Source organism: Brachypodium distachyon, chromosome 1, assembly GCF_000005505.3.
Source record: "Brachypodium distachyon strain Bd21 chromosome 1, Brachypodium_distachyon_v3.0, whole genome shotgun sequence".
NCBI lineage: Eukaryota > Viridiplantae > Streptophyta > Magnoliopsida > Poales > Poaceae > Brachypodium > Brachypodium distachyon.
Window position 1 is genome coordinate 11148168 of NC_016131.3, and position 21801 is coordinate 11169968.

The window sequence follows — 21801 nt, forward strand, 5'->3', positions numbered from 1 at the left end:
CCGAGAGGCTGATTTGGAAAAGAATCTGGCCGCAGCCCATTGATGCAGAGGGAAAAGAACTAAAGAAGGGGTCGGCCCAGTTCGGCACACAATGGTTTTTGGAGTTCCTTTCTTAGTGGATCGCTGTTGCAGTTCGTTTAAGGAAATCAAGTCTTTTCATTTTGGAAATTGCGTTCTCAAGTATTACCCTTTTGTTTCTTAATATGGATACATTTATATTTAGAATTGTCGTAATTCAAACTTTCACAACTTTTACCAAGTTTGTAGAAAAATATCAACATGTGTTACACCAAACAAATGCAATATGAAAATATATTTGACAATAATCCTAATGATACTAGTTTGATGTGATATATATTATGGTGACTTTTTCACAAACTTCGTCAACGCTCACAAAATTTTAACTCATAACAAACCTGGGTACACAGACGTTTCGGAGCAAAGGGAGTAATGGGTTTAGATTTAGCAATTAATGGAAAAGCCTATTTTGTGAAGCACCGTGGCCATGCTGACAACTTCAAATCCTTGCCACTGCGTGGCTCTTCCCGCTCCACAATAGCACGGGTCATGAAAGACCCTCCAATTGATTCTCTTCCTATCAATTTTGCACCGACCATCCTCTCCCTTTTCACCCCATCGGACACGCCACTATCGCCGGGCTGTCGACGGGGTCATATGCCGCGACATTGATCAAGCAAGCCGGGTCACCCCGCTTGAAGCCTGCAAGCGTGCCCGGTCGTGCTCCGTCAATGTAGTAATCGGGTGTCAATGCATACTTGGAGCCGCGTGTCACCGCCGCTTGGAGATTACTGACACATCAGGCCACCGCCTCGAGCTCGCTGAAGCATTGGGTTGTGAGCGCCACTTGGAGGTGTGTCGGCATTGATTGGAGCTAGACAGTTTGTGGCCCGCTAGCGTTGTTACTACGCACGACTTTTTGTTATTATTTTGATGAAATCCTAAAGAAACCTTGAATGTTACAAAGTTGATTGCGTAAATCTAGAAAGGTTATGCTATTGAAAAATTATCCTAAAATTTTGAAAGCATGCTTCCTAATTTCTCAAAGGTCTTCACCCAAAATTAGAAAGTTTTTCCCCCAGTTTCTGAAAGTTCATCCCTAATTTCCAAAAGTTCTCCAAAAATTTGAAAGCTCGACCTCTAGTTTTCAAAGTTCATCTCTAATTTCTAGAAGTTCTCTCAAGATTACGAAACCTCATCCTTAATTTCTAAAAAAATTGAAAGCTCAGATATTCATAAGTTTTATGAATTCCTAAAGTTTTCAAAAGTAAGTTCTTGTGTTGCTTTTAACCTTTTCTTTTCTTTGTCTCCCTCGCCTCTGTTGCATAGGCTGGATACTCTTGGGTGCTAATGCTAAGAATAAATTTATACGCACAAGAAAGGAACGATTTAGGGTTTACGTGGGTGTGATCGCCACGTAGGTTGTCAAAAATCGATAGTACCCCATCCCCAAATTAGCTACTCCCTCCGTCCGGGTTTATAAGGCTCGTATTGAAATTCGTGTCAACCTTTGACCAACAATTATACAAATAATATTTAACATATCCATATCAAAGTTATATCATTAGAAAGATTTTCTTATATGAACCAACAATATATCTTTTGTGCCACAATAATCTCATGTTACCGATGTATTTTTTGGTCAAAATTTGACATAAAATTCCGCGTAGGCCTTATAAACCCGGACGGTGGGAGTACCAAACATAGAAGCTAGGTTCATAGATTTGTAACAACAAAATACCACTTTTGAATTTTCATGAACAAACACTACGTTAATGCATCATGCAAGTTGTACATATGGGGCGTGTGAGATGTTGTACATCAAGCTATCTCTTGGACCCTAAATTTTATACTCCTATCTAGTCCCTCCGTTCCATAATTCTTGTTGAAATATTACATGTATCCAGACGCTTTTTAGAAATAGATACATCTATTTTTGTCCAATTTGAGACAAGAATTATGCAAGGGAGGTAGTAACAATTAATACTTGAATATCTATAAACTTTATAAAGTTGAAGCATGAATCAATGCAAAGATCATAGATCTACGATCAATTCGCATATAAAAAGTCATTAGGTAATCACAAAAGCAAAAGCATATGTTCCAACCAAACACACTTCCTGCTTTTTCACAGCAGAAAAAGCAAAGCACCTTTCACACAGCAGAAAAAGCAAAGCAGCATTTTTCCAGAAGCAAAGCAGAACCAAACACACCCTAAGTGCAGTTAATTTTGCAAGCTCAACATGCAGCCTGTCCACATCACCCCTATTCTTGCGCCCCATTCCCCGTTCCCCGTTCTGTTGACTCGTCACAGCCTTAGTTCCGTTTGGTTTTCATCAATATGGGCTTGGCCTGGGCCTTTGCAGCCCACCAGAAAGGGGAAATACAGCCTCCAGGCTCCACCTATGTGGCTTATGCAGGAGGGGAAAAAATCTCGATCGATTTGCCTTCCCGTGATCCCGTTTCTCCGGCCAGCTCCCGTTTCCCCTGCGCCTGTGCCGCTGCCCTCCGTCCCCCTCCGCTTGCCCTCCCAAGCTATATGGGCGTCCCTTCCTGGCCGTTGGGAGCGCCGCTCCCCGTCCCCCTCACGCTGCATGCCCTCGCCGCGCCCGTTTCTGGCCCATTTGGTGTCCACCTCCTGTTCGTTTGTACCAGCGGCTTCGCTGCCGCGACCGATCCTCTACCGACCACCAATGCTCCAGAAACATCCCTACGTATCCAAGCATTCATCGGCCATGATTGCGCTGCAAATGCGGCACAAAAACTGCTCGGGTGAGCCGAACCGTCACCTTCTTCGTCCTTTAAATCCCTCTCCATACCACCTGTGTGATTCGTCCTCTCGCTCACCAGGCCTCGCTCTGGTAGGTGATCTAGCCTGCTCTTTGTTTGTCATTTTATCTTTCCCAATCTCTGATATTGCCTCCTGACTGCAACATGTTTAATGTTTTGCCGGCCCAGGTTTTGCGTCGGTTCTCTGTACTCCTAGCTGAAATTCGGAGGCAGCTGTCATCGGTACATAGGGCCCAAGATTCAGACCTGCTTGCATCGGTAAACAAGTCTCTCTCCTCTAATATTTTTTTGTTATTCTTGATGTTGTTCCTGTTGTACCGTCCTTGATTGCATTGGATGAGCATATATGAATTGTTTGTTGAAATTAGCTCCTCTCGATCATGTTCTGCAAACCAAAACACGTGTGCTTTCTTTCTTTGATGGCAATCTACAAACGGAAAGGAAATTGCTTGCTTTTGTGTGTGTATGATTTGCAAATATGGATAGTGCCGAGAATTGCGGGATTTTGTAGCGATGTGTAAGAAAGGAACAACCTGCTTGCATCGGTACACAAGGCTCTCACCTCTAAATTTTTTTTTGTTACTCTTGTTGTTGTTACTGATGTACCATCTTTGGTTGCATTCCTATATTTTTAGAAGACCGGTGTCTTGCTTTTCTAATTCTTTTGTTGTGTTTATCATAGAATGTTGTTTCCCAGTTGCTTTGGTGATATGAGTCCGGTAATTTTTATGTGAGTTTTTATACTGTTTAATACCACATATTCAAATCACTCAAGTAACTTACAAGATTCTGTTGCAACTAGCAGAGCAAATCAATGATCACAAATGTGCGGGTCGCAAGGAGATGGCAGTGGAATCGAGAATAGTTAGGATCCGGTGAAGTCGTGCAGCGGGAAGTAGAAAAGCACACAAAGATCAATCAGGTAAGATGAGGTCCCTCTCACTCCATCCCTGTCACCAGGTTCATCGTGTTCTGTGAATAAATTTTTAGTCTCATCAGCTGTGAATAGTAGCACTAGATGGAAAATGTTGCAATTAAATCATATGATTAGAACAACTGGGTGATTTCTTCAAGGGCAGCTGGCAGAGAGGTAGGAGGGAGGTAGGGGATCAGAGTGTTGAAGTTCTACTTTTTTACAATCTTAGTATTATCTAACGTGCGGCCTTTTTCAGCTTTACCTTTTTGATAATTAAGCAATAACCAGCAAGCCAAACTATAGGATTATAGAAGCATGTGTGGTTCCAGTTTTTAGCTGCAGACTTTTTTTACAGGTTTGCCATTCAAATACCTTTTTGTTTGTCCCAGGTAATATTAATTTCCTATCGTGCCATGTTCCCCTTATCATTATTCACATTTTTAGTTGCCTCCAATGTATTCTGCTCAGTATACTACTATGTTGTATCGCTAATTCTGACATTTCAAGAGGTAAGAGGCGTAACTATAGAGTTCTGGAGAGTAATGAGAGCTAATTGGGGTTTGCCGGATTTGGAACAGTGCACTCCGAACTCATGGGAGTGGATTTGCAAGCTTCTCTCCATGTTTTCTCAGCAACAAAATGCGGTTATAATGATGACCCTTTGGCATATTTGGCACGTTCACAATGATCTTACTCACAACAAACCTGCTCCTCCAACTAAAGCCTCGCGACCGTTCCTAATATCTGATGTTAAAAGTAAACAGGTGACTATGTCTAGGTTTCAGAAGGGAAGACACGGGAACTGGGGAAAACCTGCCACTAAAGCAACCTGGCTCTCCGTCCTGTTCGTTCTGAACTGAAATTCAATGTTGATGGCTCCTTCTTCTTCGAAGATGGTTCGGCTGGGGCTGGTGTGGTCCTTCGCGAATCGCGACCGAGATTGTAAGCCAATTTTCATGGCGTGTAGATTTCCATTGTCCGAATCCATTAAGTGCAGAGCTGGCTGCATGTGAGGAGGGCATCCATCTTACCCAGACCTGGACGAGTCAGCCTTTCCTTACGGAGAGTGACTGTGAGGCCATTTCTCTTATTGAAGCTACTGACCAGAATCTTTCAAGATACAACAATCAGGTGTCGACTATTAGCGAACTCATCTTGCTCAGACCAGGTGTTCGAGTAAGCAAGATCACACAGGATCAAAATATTGTATCTCATCTTTTGGTTAACTCTGGTAGAATTGATAATTGCACTTTTTCCTGGCTTGGGGAATCCCCCTCTTTTACCCGCAAAAGAAAAAGAGTTGTGACTATAAACTCAGTGATTTCGAGATATAATTAGCAATTATTTTTGTATTCTAATGCAACGATTTTCTCACCATTTTGCCAATTAGTACAAGGCATTCAGCTAGGTGGAATATCATGGCATTTTTTAGATTTTGCTTGCTGCTATGTTGTACCGTAGATCTATTATACACTATGTCCAGTTTATGATTTTCATGATACTTTTTAAATAATTTGCATGTGTTCTAATTTTGATCTTCAAGAATTTTTCATATATTTTCGCAGCAACGCGCGGGTATCATCTAGTTTCTAAAGTTACGAAGTATTTTTAGACAAGTTATATGCTACTGGTACATGTGTATATATAAAAAGAAGCAAGAGTACGTATATAGTACTAGTTCGTGGTAACTGGTATGCCAAAGCAGCGATCGAAACCGAGCCTTGAGGTGTACCTACCCATTACATGCATTCGTAGGCTAATGAGACGGACGGAGGAAGCCCAATGGATGAATGGAATTGGAACGACGTGGCACCGCTGTCGCGAGCTGTGACGTGAGGCTGGCCGTGCGCGCTGCACGTCCGACCCGAGACGAAGAAATCAACGACGCCGAGAGCCGCCAAGCACCACAGACCACAGTCCAATAGTATTCAATTACGCTGTTCACAGCACACTACCGCCCGATATTGTGCACCAATCAAACCGAATCAAACTGACCGAGTACGAACTACTGGATGTCTGGACCAAGACGAGGAGCAACCAACCAGAGGACCCACGGGCTACGCGGAATCAACCAGTGCTTAATTAACAGGGGAAAGGCGTGGAAGAGTGTCGCACACGAACCAAAAGACGGCATGCAGCTTACGGCGGATCGATGGAGCTCGCCGACTTCCTTGTTATGTGCCGTCCCAGAGGAGGAGGAGGACGTCTGCCTTTGTTTCCGGCAGCTTCTTCTCTACTTACTGATCAGCTTTGTTTCCCTTTGGGAGCGAGATGCTTTGTTAGTTTTGCCCGCACAACAATGCAAGGTCACATCGCCAATAAAATCGCGGCCCCATCCCATCCCATGCACGCAAGCCGCACGGGCGCAGAGCCACCTGTACTGGCGCGACCACCCAGGAAATAAACAGGCTTGTCTAGTAAATCTGCGTTTTCCTCTGCTCGTCTGCTGCTCTGCTCTGCCCGTTGTTTCTCCACTGACCACACTGCTAGTAATACACGACAGCGCGAGTGTGTGTGTGTGTGGCCGTGGCCGGCAGTGTGTGTCACGCGTGTTCCGGTTCCACCCGGGTTCATGCTTTCAGCCTTTCACGAGAAGATTGCATTTCTCTCTGGCCCTTTTCGCTGATCAGTAGGGTAGCAGAATAGCAGAGCATTATGCGCTTTGCACCACCAGATGTGATCTGCAGGAATGTGCTGCCTATATGGATGCAGCAGGCATGACCGGATAATGCAGCAGTCTTGTGAGGACGTGCTGAAGAGTCGACTTCAGGGTTCAGGGTTAAGAGGCGAGTTACGCTAGCATTGGTCAAACATGTGTGTTAAAACATGCGGAATACTAGTCAGCGTGTTGGGCATGATTGATGTTTGCCCAACCAAAACATTCTGGGTGCCCATGAGGTAAATGTCACAAATAATATGCTTTTTATGTCCTTCGTTTTTTCTTAGCGACAATAATCATTTATTTTCTATATAATCGATTGCCTTTTGCACATTTTTTTTCTCCTTCAGTTCTGTTCTGCAGAAACAGAAACAGAAAAGCGTGAAACAAAAGCGAAAAACTGACTATGAAAATTAAAACGAAACATGCATTTACGGCTGAAACACCACTAGATACGGAATTTCTTCATGAACATATTTTTTTTCCTGTTTTTATTATGTCTGTAGCCTGTCCATTTGGCCAATGCTCATTACCTACGCTAACTCTACAAGTATCTCTAAGCACTTTACTATATGTGGGCATTTATATATGGTTCAAAGAATTTTCTTGTTCTGGCTATATACTAGCATCCGTGTATTCGCTTGGTGTTTATTTCCGCACTATCCACTTTTGTATTCGTAGAACTATATATGGTTTCATTAATGAAGCTGGAGGAAACCCCTTTAATCAAAAATAATAATAATCCACTTTTGTATTCGTTTTCAAATTTTGGGTTTATTCATTGAAACGAGTACGGAACGACTTCCGATCTGATATTTCTCACCCTGATTCCAAAGTCCCAAACGGAAAAACACTGGTCACGTGGGGGAAAACATATGTTGTTTATTTATCCATATCGGAAAGGAAGACGTGTTGCCTACACGTAAAGCCATCGCATCTGCGGCAGTACAAATCAATGGCAGCAGCTAGTTAGATAGAACTAGCTAGCTAAATTTCAGCATCAAGGCAGACACGATAAAACGACGCAGCTCGATCGGAACACGTTGGCCCTGGCACGCCAACAACGAGGCAAACGAACAAACCAGACCACTTTTTTTCCCTTTTCTTTTCCTCCTCTTGGTCGCTCTCATCTCACCGCGCTGCGACGCATTTCCGTTCTCCGCCTCCTCCCCCTCGATCTCTCCTCCTCCCCCGCAACGACCAACGCGACGAGCCCCCACCCCATGCGCAGCAGCTAGCCATGCAGCCCGCACCCGCATCGCCGGAGGGCAACCCACCGCCTCCGCTGGAAGGGGCCGCGCCTGCCGAGGAACCGGCCAACGACAACGCGGATGCGGCCGCGGTGAAGGAGGCGCCCGCGGCAGTACTGGAGGATGAGGAGGCCAAGGAACAGGAGGAGGATGGGGACGGGAGGAGGGAGGAGGAGGAGCCGAGGAGGGCCGGCAGGGGCAGGAAGAGAGGGAGGAGGGGCGGCGGCGGCGGCGCGGCCAGGGGGGTGGTCATGGTGAGGCGGGAGCTGCTCGCGCGGTGCATGACGTGCCCGCTCTGCAACCGCCTCCTCCGCGACGCCACCACCATCTCCGAGTGCCTCCACACATGTGAGTTCCCTTCGCTCTCCCAACCCTCTGGTTCCGCCGTAAAAGCTCCGTCCGACGTGTTTGGTGGGTGCTTGCTATACGCGCCTACGATTCGATTCTCCAACGTCGGGTCGCGCCTGATCTGACGCGTCCCGCGAACACGTACGGCGGCTCCATGACGTGGGATTCGGCGTGCTGCTGCGGCCGGCGGGCTCCTGGACGTCGGCGGTGGCGCGTTTGAGCCCGTTGACGCTTCGCAAGCTAGGATTGACGCTTAATTTAGAGCTACCGTGCGTGGCTTCTAGCTACAGGGCTCGTCGCTTTCTCTGTTTTACGTGGGCTCTGTGTTTTTTCATTGGGTACCCGAGGTGGAAACGTCGAGTCATCGATTTGCATGGAAGTTAAGTGAATCTTAAACCTGCATCCTGGATTACTCATTGTTCTGCGGAATTGGTTTTGCTGGGCTATTTAAGCAGATGAGATTTACTACTGATCTTCCTTAAGTTCGGACGATCCCGTTTGAGTGCTTGTCAAGTTGTCGTGATGCCTCGCTCTAGATTCAAGACTTGATTAGCTATTAGTATTTGTTTTGGGGACATAGACATGTCAGGTTGGCTTAAATTTGATCTTTTTTTGCATGGACAGTAGCCTTTAATTGGGAATCAAGGCAATGCCACGTTTAACTTTTCTGTTCTCAATCTGGAAGGACGCTGCTGCTCGGGTCTCCAGTATAAACTGTTCATCATCATTGGGGTGTGAGCTCACTGTATTGGTTCTCTTCTCCCTCGGACATTGGAACTTTTGAAGCGCTTCTAAATTGTTTTTTCTTAACTTAAACGCTTCTAATACACTTTGTTGCTGAATCTCTGTATACTTTTGTCTCTGCTTATTCTGGGTCTGGGGCTAACTAGAAATAACTTATGCCTACCCAGCACGAAATCTGTTACCAACTTACCATGATACCCATACTATGTGGGTCCCCCTTGGCATCTTCGGAGTTCATTGTGAAGCATTCCTGTTGCTTGTTTTTTTCCATGGTTAACCGTGTACATATTATTTCTATTACTTATTTCATGGTATGTTCTACAAGTAGGTATCATTAACTACAGAGCTCTGAGTGCAACAGAGTAATAGAAGTAGTGAGAAGCCGTGTCTCCCGTCCTTGTCTTCATTTGCTACTAAAATATTATATTTCTGTGTTCCATGAATCATGATTTCAGAGCTCAAATATTCGCTTGCTGATGCAGTTTGCAGAAGGTGTATATATCAGAAGTTCAATGACGAGGAGGTAGAATCCTGCCCAGTATGTAAGATTGATCTTGGCTGCACTCCAGTTGAGAAGCTTAGGTATACTTGTCACTATGTACTTCATATTCTTCACTTTGTTGGTTGCTGTTGATCTTACGTTCTTCAGGTTTGACCCTGTTCTTGATCATAATTAAAATTTCCATCGATACTCGATAGGACGTGCAGAACTTAGCTGTTCTTTTTTTGACATGAAGAACTTAGCTGTTCAATACGTGTCTGAAACTTAAGTTTTCTGAAAACTTAGTTCTTGATCTTAAGTTTTCTGAATTTTCTTGATCATAATAAAAGTTCCCATCGATATTCGATAGGATATGCCGAACATAGCTGTTCTTTTTTTTGACATGAGAACTTAGCTGTTCAATAATTTCAATTTAGACTTTGGAGTACATAACAAACATTGAGATAACACAATAGGAGGTAAGGTAACACACTCATAAATCGTCGAAATGTTGCAATCTGAACTCCGAAGGACTTGGAAACCTGTTGACCAAACCCGGTGCACACACAAATTTTTAGGCCTCCTCACATTGTAGAATATTATATCCTGGCATATAAGTTTCTTGGCAATATATCAAGCATTTTATCTGAAGTAAAAATGTAATAGATAAGTGCAGCTTAACCTGTATGCTTTCTATACCGTGGATATGTAATTTGAAAACGTAAGGTCCTTTTTGGCCCTGTAGGTTGCGATGTTCTTTTTGGCTACCCCTTTAGTGTTTTATTTCAACCTAGGATGTTTGTGCTAAAACTCTTCCAAACTTAACAAAGATCATCCCATCAGCCCTTCTAGATGTAAAATTTGAAATAGAGATTCCCACTTCTCGTAATACTCTAGAAGGAAACTTGCCTCACTTTTTTTTTTCTGCAGTGTCTTTTTGAGTTGCATTGATGCCGATTTTTGCTCTCACTTATTGGTTGCCTGTGAAACATACTGTTCTATTTAACATTTTGTTGGCATCCAAAGTGCACCTAAACTAGTTTTGCGAGACCCTTCCCATTCTAATAAATATTCCGTATACTGGTTTCTCTATATTTTTCTATATCCAGAGCTGATCACAGTCTGCACGATGTAAGATCAAAAATCTTCCCATTCAAAAGAAAGAAGATCAAGGCTGAAGATGTTGCAACTCCTATTTCACTTCCCAGTAAAAGGAAAGAGAGATCTATCTCTTCATTAGTGGTCCCTACACCTAAACTTGCACCCACAGGATTGACTGGACGGCGGACAAGGGCAGTTACCAGGAAAGCTGCTGCCGCCTTGCGTGGCCTTGGTCCTAATAGTGGCAACCCTGTGAAGAAGGAAAATGACATCAGTGACAAGCATGCTCATAGCTCAAGCTTGCCTGCTAACTTGGGCAAAGCGCCAAAAACAAGAAGACAGGTAAACAAACCACAGCATAGCCATCTTCATGCTAGTTGCATTGGACTTAGCTGTGCAATTTGCATATATTAAATTGCTAAAAATACAATAGGTTAATAGCTAGAAGAATGCACACGCCAGAAGTAAATTGATCCTGTTTTCTGCAGATATCATCAAATGCGGAGGCCTCAAACCATTCCTCCAATAAAGATGCCGAAGATAGTGATATGGCAGATAATGCTGAGCTCTGGAGGCCTTTAAATTGTTTGGTAGAAGCTGCAAACAGAACAAAATCCTTTAGGTCTAGTTTACACAGTCCAGTTATTAAGAGAGAGCAGATTAATGAGTCTCCCAACAGTACATATGGCAACAAAACAAAATCGAGGGAGCATCTGCAGAAACCCAAAATTGAGGATAATAAGAAAAATGCTCCAGTGTCGCCAGTAATTGTAAAGCGAAAACCTGGAACTGGTCGGAGAAGGAGAGCACTTCGGATTCCAGCGGATGGGATGCCTGAGGGTGAAGTTACACCGAACGAAAAGAGATTCAACTCCATATGGTTTTCGTTGGTTGCCTCGTTTGAACAGTGAGCATTGTCAATTCATCATACTGTTATACTATCACTTTGTTTTAAATTCAGAATAAGCAACAGCTGACACAGAAATGTATCTTATATTTTCTTGTACGACTAATATTTTCAGGAAAGGAGACCCACCTTTACCTCAGATACCTTCACACTATTTGCGAATAAAGTAAGTACATCTTTTACTCAGTTTTTGCTTGAGCTTCCAATAGTCTAGTTAAATTTATTTTCTAGATCTGACCTTGACATAAAATGATACGGTAAAATATTTGAACTTATATGCTGGATTATAGTTAGAAATGATAAATAAGCACAAAGCTCAAGAAACAAAAACTAATAATATTCATTCTGAAGGAACAGAAAGAGTAGTAGACTTTCACTGAAACAATGTTACTCCGTACAATATTTTAAAACTGAAATACTGTATGCTTTAGTAGTCTTCTTTCTGCCATGCCTTGGCAGGCTTATTACTTCACATTGGAATCAGAGTTTAACCTTTATTTAAAAGTTAAAAGTAACACTATTGTGACTTGTTTTCGTCTATGATGACCCTGTTATAACTTGTTGGCATAATGTGGATTCAATTGCATAACCATATTGTATTTTTGTTAGTTTGCAACTTCATATCCTGTGAGAGTTCCACATGCCTAATGAACTAATTAATTGTTCTATACCAGAGATGCAAATGTGCCTGCTTCGTCTATCCAAAAGTACCTCATGCAGAAACTCAGTCTCCCAAGTGAATCCGAGGTAATTAACACCATAAGATCCACATTTATGTCATATATCATGTACACCAGTTTCTTCTGGCAACCCTGTTAGGCTATTACTGACTGGAGGTGGCAGAGTTGCCTCATTTTTTTACCTGTCTTCCTTCGAGGGTTGATGTTTCTTGCAATTTGAGCAGTAAAGTGCTCTAAAATTCCATGTTATATTGACATGGTAAGTAATTCGTAAACTTTGAGTTTGCTGTCTAGGTGCTTTAGTTTTATGTCTACCAAAATTTCCCTTTTCAACTCCGAACTGTAGAACCATTTGAATGGCAACCTCGAACTGTTGAAATAGTACACTTTTACCCTTGGGTGGTTTCACATGGTTTTGGTGACATGGATATCACATTTCCTTCATGTCACTCGCATGTTGCTACGATGAGTGCATGACAAACGAACACTACAGAAAAGTAATCTAAAACAAACTGCGCCATTAATTTGGATTAAAAATATATATAAAAAAGAATAGGAATGGAAGAAAATTTAGTGCAAATGGATTAAACAAAATGAAATTCGATGACGTGGCAATGGTGTGGCATCCATGTCAGTTGAAAGCATTGAGAGCGAAAAGGGGACTCTTTCAAGATAAGTTTGCATTTCTAAATGTTCTACAGTACAAGGGTTGAGTAAAAGCAAAACATCAATTGAGTCTAGCTCGGTAGGTTGCAGACTAGATGTACAGTCATACATCCTGATTTTGAGTCCTTGGATCGAGTTGGCGGCATCCTTTTTTATTAATAGAGCATGTAGTTCCTCCTACATGTGCTTCATACTTTTGTAAGTAAATACCTGTACTGTAACACCTGAATCCTGACCTGCCATAAACATTTTAGACAAGGAATGCCAGGCCAGTTGCTTGAACTCCGTGCAGGCCTCTCTGTAGACTGTAAGCTCAACTGAGCCGGTTCACTTGTCTGAATAGTAGTTAACCTTTGTATTTACAGGTTGAAATAAATTGCTGCGGGCAGCTGGTAAACCCTACACAACCTCTGCGCAATTTAGTGGAGTTGTGGGTGAGGGGGCGATCAACGCAGACAACACAAGCCATGATTGGCTCCTCGGCGGAAGAGTTCGTAATGGTGCTAACTTATGGACGGCCAAAGGCCATTGCACCATGATTCGACCCATTTCCTTTCGACTTAAGGTGGGGGTCTCATTTTTTATGCCATGGCCAGCCATTTGCTGAGCTGATGGAAAGAGTTCATTGAAAGATAAAGTCTCCGCTGATGCACAGCGTCGCAATGTGGCTGGCTCCGTCGGCAGCCAGCCCTTGGCGGCATATTCATGTATTCATTGATGTTGGTAGATGTGGTTGTTCGTTTCCATAATGTTTTTTTCTTCTTATTTATTATACACCAAAGATAGATGAAATGATGTTTAGATTTGGATATAAAAGAGGGAGCAGTCTTGCCCTTTGATAATTTGATTGTAACAGATGACTGAGTGGATTAAAAATTGCATTGGCTGTATCATGAGTTAATTTTTTTTTTGACGAAACGCAGCAGCGTTGCTTTCATATATTAAGAGGGGAAAAAAAGTTATTTGCAATCGGTACATGGGGAAGAAAGAACTGTTAAGTATATCAAATCTTCTCTTCCTATCAGATCGGTCTTTTATGTGAGATGGCTAGATGAGGTATCTTAACATGGTATCGGAGCCAAAGGTCTCGAGTTCGAGTCTCAATCCCCCGCATTTTCCCATCACTATCCATGCCCACGTCGGGCGTGGGGGAGCTTTTAAATTGCTTTACATCCAGTAATCTGCCAGGAGCGAAGCTCATCTAGGGACAGCTCGCACAGAGCAGCGACGGATCTCTGCTTAGAGTGAAAAACACGAAGGTTACGCTCAAGCCAAATATGCCACCATCCCAACATGATGACCGTGCCCAGGCGATCACGATTAAGCTTCCGAGAACAACAACGGTCTTCATCAGATCACCAATCGGCCAGGGAGGAGCAGTGCTAATCGGCACATTGGTTTTATGAAGAAGAGCAGACCAAAATTGGGTGGCAAAGGAGCATCTCGCGAAGATATGGATAGCAGTCTCAAGGGAGGTCCGGCAGAGCTGGCAAATGGGATTACGAGGAATTCCTTTTATTGCAAGTCTATTTGTAGTGAGGCATCGCTCCAAGGCCACAGTCCCGGCAAAGAACTTGATCTTGGCGGGAATTTGAATTTTCCAAATGAGGGAAGTTGGAAAGGAGGTGATTCTTCCATGCAACTGCAAGTGGTATGCCGAGGAGACGGAGTACTTTCCAGAAGGTTCAAGCTTCCAATAAATGAAGTCAGGAGTGGCATCAAGGGTGACATTTTGCAAAATTATCCAGAGGTTAGTGAATTGGAGGAGAACCTCATGAGATGTCTGATTTTTGATAGCTCGAATCCAATTTAAATTCTCCAGCGAGTCTTTCACAGATTTGCATCTAGCTCTGAAATGCCTGAAAAGAGCTGAGAAGCGGTCAGCTAGAGGCTGATTCTGGTACCAGGGATCATGCCAAAAAGAGCACTTAGTGCCATCACCGAGATGAAAAACAGTGGCAGCCTGGAAGAGAGCAACAGCTCCATGATCTTTGGAGAGGTGGGAATAGAGCTCCTTGTTAGTACTTCCCCAAGTCGAGAAGAGCCAGCGAGCCCTCAGGTCTCTACCATGGCGAACAAAATCAGAAATGCCAAGGCCGCCATAGGCTTTTGGAGCACAAACCTTCTGCCAGGCAACCAGACTTTTAGCTCCTGAAGGTTGATCTGAACCGGCCCAAAGGAAAGATCGGCGAAGCTTATCAATTTGTTTGACCACCCAGACCAGCTGCTTGATGGCCACCATTTGGTAGGAGGGCAAGGCAGAGATGACCGAATTAATTAGGATTAGGCCTCCAGCTTTGGAGGTGAATCTCCCTTGCCATCCAGTGAGTTTTTTGGCAATCTTATCAATGATGGGCTGAAAATCAGATCTCTTGAGCCTAGTGGGAAACAACGGCATACCAATATAAATGCAGGGGAAAGATCTTTTATCACAGCTGAGAGTGGAGATGGCTTGCTGCACGTCATCTTCAGCACATTTGATATCAAAAATTCCGCTTTTACTGAAATTAACCACAAGACCAGTCGCTTGACCAAATAATTTAATTATCTCTGCGGTGGCGAGCTGCTCTTGCAAATTGGGGTTGAGGAAAATCATGGCATCGTCAGCATAGAGAGATATCCTGTGAGTCACACGCGGACGACGCAAGATACTGCATTCTTAATGACTTCTGTAAAACCACATCGTATTTCCTTGGGTGCTCCTTGGCAGGAAAACTTGCACGGATGTTGAAGTAAAGGCTGTTATGAAGATGTATGGTAAGTCCGTACTAATTTTATACTCTTTTGATTTGTACATTTTTGGTTCCGCAGCTTTATGGTACGAGAACCGACAACAGTTTCAAAGCTAATTAGTCTGGTGAATCCTATGTTTCATTGTTTTGTTTTGTTGAGAAAGGATATTTGTTACAAAATTGCAAAACAACCACGCGGTTATTATAACTGGGAACAAGACAGTTTACCTATCTGGTTCAGTAAGATTACAGTGTGTTGATAGAGTGCAAAAATTATAAATCAACCAACTAAACATGCGGTTATAAGTGGACTTATGTATGTTTGAAGGCGATGTTTTGAATTATGTGTTCGTCACCGAACTTTGCTTATCCTTTATTTTCCATTCCAAACGAAAAATAAAATAAAAAAGATTATGCGATCGGATCAAACTTCTGCAGCTTAAATTATCAATATAATCCATTCTCCTTACGACCAGATGATGCCTTGTCGCATATGCACACAAGAATGTTGCCTGTTACTTATAATCTTATATCATACTCCGTCCTGAAATAACTGGCGTGCATTTCTATAAATTCTTATACACATCCACGTCACTTATTTCGGGACGGAGAGAGTATAATCATACAATTGGTCAGATAACGGAGATTATGAGATTAGAACACTTGAGTGAGATATTGAGGTTGGCGAGCCAACAGCCCTACAAACAAATTTGCTAGCGTTTTCATTACTAGAAAAACGCATAGACACATAGAACGCGACAGTCTCATCACATGCTCTAAAATCCTATTGAACGCACGCCCACATGGTTGTTCCTTTCAGACCTTAATTTTATTTTATCTAAGAGATGGCACGCAATCAATATATGACTCGTTTATGTAGTTGTTATGTTATATTTCACATTTAGATACCATACATAATGACAAAGAAAGGTCTATTTAAGAATTGAGATATTTGTCCTTTCTTTTTCATACAGAGAGAATTGTATTGACAAAGCCAACCATTCAATATGTCCTTCTCAGAAAGTCTAACTTGTAGTTGAATGCGCTTTGACTTCAGTGCCTTTTTACTACATAATGTTGTATACTAAATGTGTCGAAGCAATAGATCATTGTTTGGAAATGACCAACGTGATTTTCCATGTTTTTGATCCCCGTTTACTTAAACTATTCACGGCTGGCTGCCAGCCGGGTGGCCGGGTGCCCCACCCTAAGAATTTGGTCTAATGAATATTAGTATTAATAACACAGGAAAAACTGAGAAAATCCCAGAAAATAGCCCCAAAACGCCAGGTTGGCCCACCCTAAAAATCATTTCCAACTGTGCCACCGTACGGCCTGTGGTTGGCATCATCATTTTACCTGTCGGCTGTTCTGCATGTATATGAGTTTCAAACAAAAGTTTGAAATGCCCATCACACCAACCTACCGGACGAAAGAATAGAAACTAAAATTCTTCAACCCAGTTATAAAAAGTGTAAAAAGGATCCTCAAGTGATTCAGGCTACTTGGTGATCATTTAAAAAATGTAGTTAAAAAAACTCCCAAAGAAACCATAATCCCAAGTGTCATTTTTATCATAGAGCCACATGATTTTGCTCCCTCGTCCATTTTGTTGTGAATCTACAATTTTGATTTTATTTTTTATTTGTAATTCAAGATCTGATTTTTCAAATGGTTCAGTTCATAAGTTTTAATATTTTCGAAGTAAACTCACACATTTTTCTTGGGAGTTATTAACATTTGCTAAAAGGTAAGAGCATCTCCAATGAGATCCCCAAAATTTTGCCCCCAAATGTCCACTTCTTGTCTGTTTGGGGAGCAAGTGGACACATGTTCGCCCAATGTTCACCCTCATCACCCAACAGCATCGCCGTCGCAGGAGGAGTGGGTCGGCACTGCAAGAGGAGGAGACGACGGTGGTCTGCGCCTTAGAGGGAGGACGAGGAGAAGGCTGACATCGGTTGCGCCGTCGCGGGAGGGCACCAGTGAGACGGACGATGGCGGCCACCGTGGGCGGCACGAGAGAGAGCAGGGAAAGAGGATGAGAGAGAGAGACATAGCGGAAGAGAAATACCTCTGTGTCTATCTCGTGGGTCAGGACAGACACGGGCACGGACATTTGGCACCCCAAACCTTTTCTAAATTCGAGACAAGTCCGCACAAACAGGACAAGGAACGTCTTGAGGATCAAGATTTGCATATGCCCTAAAGAGCACATTTGGGTTTGGTAGCTCTGGATATGCTCTAAGGTTGGCCTAGCCACGCGTCAATGAAAAAGGTAAACCTAGCCACAGAGTCGACATACTTCCGTTCCCTCTTTGCCGTCACACACAAATCCAACGGCCAGGAATAATATCTGTTCATTTCTCTCTCCATCGCTTGCCTCTCCAAGTCTCCAATCCCTCTGCTGTCCCCAACCAAATCCAGCGGCGACTGCCGGCGCTTCTCATCTCAGGCCGACGCCGACGCAACCCGAAGTAAACCGGAGATGCAGCAGGTAGACAAGGAGTAATCCAGTCCCAACCAGATGTGCCCCATGGCCATGGGATGATGTTTGGTCGTTGTTGTATATGTTTCTTTTGTGCGCAAGTGCTTCTGATCTGATAGGGTTCTTGCGGTGTTGGGGGTTTGATCCTGCAGGGCGACGGTACGGAGGCTCAGGTGACATGGGATGACCAACAAAACATCAACCGGTTCGGCCGCCTCAACAACCGCCTCCACGAGCTCGCCGACGAGATTAGGCTCGCCAAGGTTTCTTTTTCTTTTGCGTCACCTTCTATTTCTCGGACCATGATGGTTTTGTTGTTATGCATTGCTTGATTTGTTTCCGGCGAGATAAAGAAAACGAGGCGCAGCAGATTAGGGGCCAGGGCTATGATTTTAGGGGGTTTTCTAGGTTTTGGGGTTATCTGGATCCTTGGGAGTTCGGAACATAGACATAGGATCCCATGGACCTGTGGGTCACTGGAATTTGCGAAGGTAATCTTTTGCGATTTATATCTTTTCAGGAGGCTGTTTGTAGTTGAAACTTCGGTTCCTGTTTGGTAATGCTGTCATGTGCCAAGGAACTGAACTCGTATCTGGATTTGTTTGCGTCTCTGTATCTGAATTGTTCCTCACATATATCAGTTCTAAGCATCTACGGAGTACTTCATTACAGTATGCCAATATGGGGTTGCAGTATGGCTTAGTAATTTGATAGGCTTTCATGGCAACGTTTTGTGTTCAAGTGATGGACATTGGCAAGGCTAGATGTCAGTGCATGTTTCTAGGCTGTCAGTTGTAACTCGTGAATACTAATTTTGAAAACTGAGGATGATACTGAGGTCTTGTTCGCGACTATTGTCGATTTTATGAAGTGTTTACAAGCTAAACCTTCTTAGAAAGTGGGGCGATTTTGTTGTATTATAAACAAAGTGCTACCCATATCTTGTTTTTACCTCTTAATGACCTTTTTCAATACACTTAGTTTAGCTTCCTTTTATTTGTTATAACTGCAGTCCCACTTTATTCAAACAATTAAACATTGTGGATTTAAGGCTGAACTAGATTACCTCGTGATCAATAGTTGGTGCAATAATAGAGTTTCATATTGAGGGTACAGGGTTTTTTAGCAGTTGGGATTACAGTTGTTGAAGTTTGTGGAAATATGAGATTGGAAGCCTAATTGGTATTCCACGATATTCGTTGTTGTATTGATCTGACCCTCATATGGGGTATATATAGAGGTACAAAGGGGGAGATAGACTTGGAGTACAAGACAAGTAATCTTGTTTAAACTAATTCTATCTTATCTCTAATCCCAAACATATTATATCTCTTAACATCCTCCCTCAGTCATAGCGGGAGCGAAGCGGACGATTGCGACTGGATTTTTAAGTCTTGCGCTTCCATCGTCTTCTCCGCTTCGCCATCATCAACTGCGTCTCTGATGGACCGGTCCGTCACCTAGGGCGGTGCCTGCCGTCCCCTTCTGGTGCCGTCCCTTGTCTCTCCTCTATTCCCTCCCGCAGTCATAGCGGGAGTGTCGTGGACGCTAGTGACGTCGTGGACGCTTTGATTGGAGTTGTTGCCGATGAGTCGCTGTAGACGTAGCCCTAGTAGACGATCTTGAGACAGCCTAGTTTGTTTGGAACTATTTTAGCAACAACGGGAGGGGAGGCCCCTACCTAATTTCATTAAAACAACCCCAAGGTGGGGAAACGGTCTATGGTTACAAAAGCATGCAGAAGATTACAGAGAATGCAGAGACAGGAAAAGAAAGAAAGAAAAAAGAACTAATCAGACCATGAGTCGATCCACAACCTTCCTGACTGCTTTTCTTGATTTTTGGCTCCGTTGATCCAAAGCTTCAGAGTATCAGCACATTGTTGTACCACTGTAGCAACTGGAATTAGGATATTGTCAAAAACTTCGCGTCCTGGAAAGCCATATGTTCCAATAAGCCGTGGTAATGACCAGACCCCAAAGACAATTGATTTGTTTGATCTATCCCATTCCTGCAATTAGTGAACACGTCCTTGGGGCAGCAAGCTCCTGATATGTCAATACCAAGAGCCATCATAATGTTCCGTGTGCGCGAACATTCAACGGCAAAGTGCATGACCGTCTCGCTGGCACTACATCCAAATGGACAATTGTCATTATCAACAACTTTTTGTTTCAGCAGGATGGCTCTTACCTTAATTCTTTGCTTCACCAGAAGCCTAGCAAAGATTTTTCCATTTTTAGGGGCAGAGCTAGACCAAATAGTAGTATAACCCATGTTTGGAACTTTGTTACTAGGTAGAGTCGATCAACCATGCTTCTGATGTTTGGTTGCATATTCCTTGTGTGTGTGGTTTTGGTGAGCGGTCACATGAAGTATTTTGCCTGTATAAATGAGCAATGAGACCGTGTCCTATTCGGGAAAACAGAACCATGTGACTGCAACGTTAACAGTTTAGAAAAGTTCCACTGGCTGTGAGGTGAGAATGATATGTGGGTACATATCCGTAAGTTGTTCTGACATCCTGTAGCCTTATTTTTTCTTTCTGAACTGCGAACTTTGCAGTGCCATGGTTCTAATTTTCTGATATTGTGTACAGATTTGGCTGTCGATACTTACATAGTGCAATAGGCTCCTTTCTGATAGAGGCTAAATTTGAAACTGAAACCAATACATTGCTTACAACACCACAACCATAAATATCATTTGCGTGTTTCCTCTATGTTCCAGGAAGCAAATGAAAACCTTGAAGATGCTGGGAATGAGCTCATTTTGTCTGATGAAGATGTGGTGCGTTTCCAGATTGGAGAAGTATTTGCCCACATGCCAATGGATGACGTGGAGACTAGGCTGGAGCAGATGAAAGAGGAGGCAGCTAAGAAGCTGGAGAGGCTGGAGGAAGAGAAGGAATCCATCCTTGCCCAGATGGCTGAACTGAAGAAGATACTCTACGGCAAGTTTAAGGATGCCATCAACTTGGAGGAGGATTGAAGGTAGAGTACCCGAGGGTCTGTCTTGTAGTGTTGAATCATCTGATGCCCATTCTACTTCAGGTGCTTTGATCTTCCTGCTAAGTTGTTTCTCAGGGTGCTGGCTTTTGTAACTATGAGCGTTCAAGTTCTAGAGGATCGTTCCCCAAATCCTCCATTATGCATTGGCATGGTTGATGGTTGGACCGAATTAGGTTAGCTTTGCTTGTGCAGCAGAAACCGCCAGGAATTTACACAATGGATTACTTCAGAAACCAGTGAGGACAACCTGTATTACATTTGAAGTTACTGAATGGTTCGAACCTGCTTGATTGTATGAGTTGAAGTGATTAGGCTAGACATGAATTTTCTTCCATCTGGTTTCATCATGGATTTGGTACAATAGTATTGTTGACATCATTTGCTATTCTGATGGATCAAGTTAACTTATATGTTAACTTCACTAGCTAGCTTTCGCTACTTGAGAGAAGTCGCTTCCCTCACCTGGTCCTAGATGTTGTAAAATAAATTGATCACAAAACAATCCAGTTTGCACTTGGATATGTTTTTTTAGTTTAGACCACGTATTAACTCCATCAGGTGGACATAAAAGAAGGACAAACTGTCGCACCCGGGCACCACCGTTGATTAACGCGTGGGTCGCCTCACTTGTTCCCGGCGAGGGCAGCATCGCCCGAGCTGCCCGGGAAGTCATCGGTTCGGCAGGACTAGCTGGGCTGCGGGGGTCACCCTGTAAGGCAACAAGAGAATCTCTGTCAGGGCGCCCCCGGGAAGGTCACTTGTCGGGAGAGAGCTCCCTGGCGCAGGCACTTACCATAGGGTCGAGCATTGACGCCACGTGGCCGCCCGGCAGGCTCTCCGCAAGCAGGGTTGGTCAGAGCGTGGAGTATAGCACAAGCAAGCATTAAATGCTCCGACAGAAGGATGGTTCCCTGTCAAGTCAGCCCACAGTGAGTGGCTCTCAGTGAATCCAAGGCACGTATCGCCCCAGGTACAGTGTTTTGTGCCATGCATGCACGCCAGCGCAGCGA

The 21801-nt window shown here is 43.5% G+C and overlaps 2 protein-coding genes across 2 annotated transcripts; both read left to right on the forward strand.

The window, feature by feature from the left end:
* Positions 1-7443: 7443 nt before the first annotated feature.
* LOC100832813 (E3 ubiquitin protein ligase DRIP2) lies at positions 7444-13478 on the forward strand. The gene is made up of 7 exons (XM_003559611.4): positions 7444-7981; positions 9208-9307; positions 10316-10649; positions 10796-11214; positions 11330-11380; positions 11889-11961; positions 12926-13478. Exons 1-7 carry the CDS (start codon positions 7624-7626, stop codon positions 13097-13099), a joined length of 1509 nt encoding a protein of 502 aa, XP_003559659.1. The 5' UTR covers positions 7444-7623; the 3' UTR covers positions 13100-13478.
* A 4135-nt stretch (positions 13479-17613) lies between these two features.
* Positions 17614-21176, forward strand: LOC100843129 (probable prefoldin subunit 4). Its single transcript, XM_003562201.4, has 3 exons — positions 17614-17789; positions 17933-18043; positions 20511-21176. Exons 1-3 carry the CDS (start codon positions 17781-17783, stop codon positions 20769-20771), a joined length of 381 nt encoding a protein of 126 aa, XP_003562249.1. The 5' UTR covers positions 17614-17780; the 3' UTR covers positions 20772-21176.
* The last annotated feature ends 625 nt before the right edge of the window (positions 21177-21801 follow it).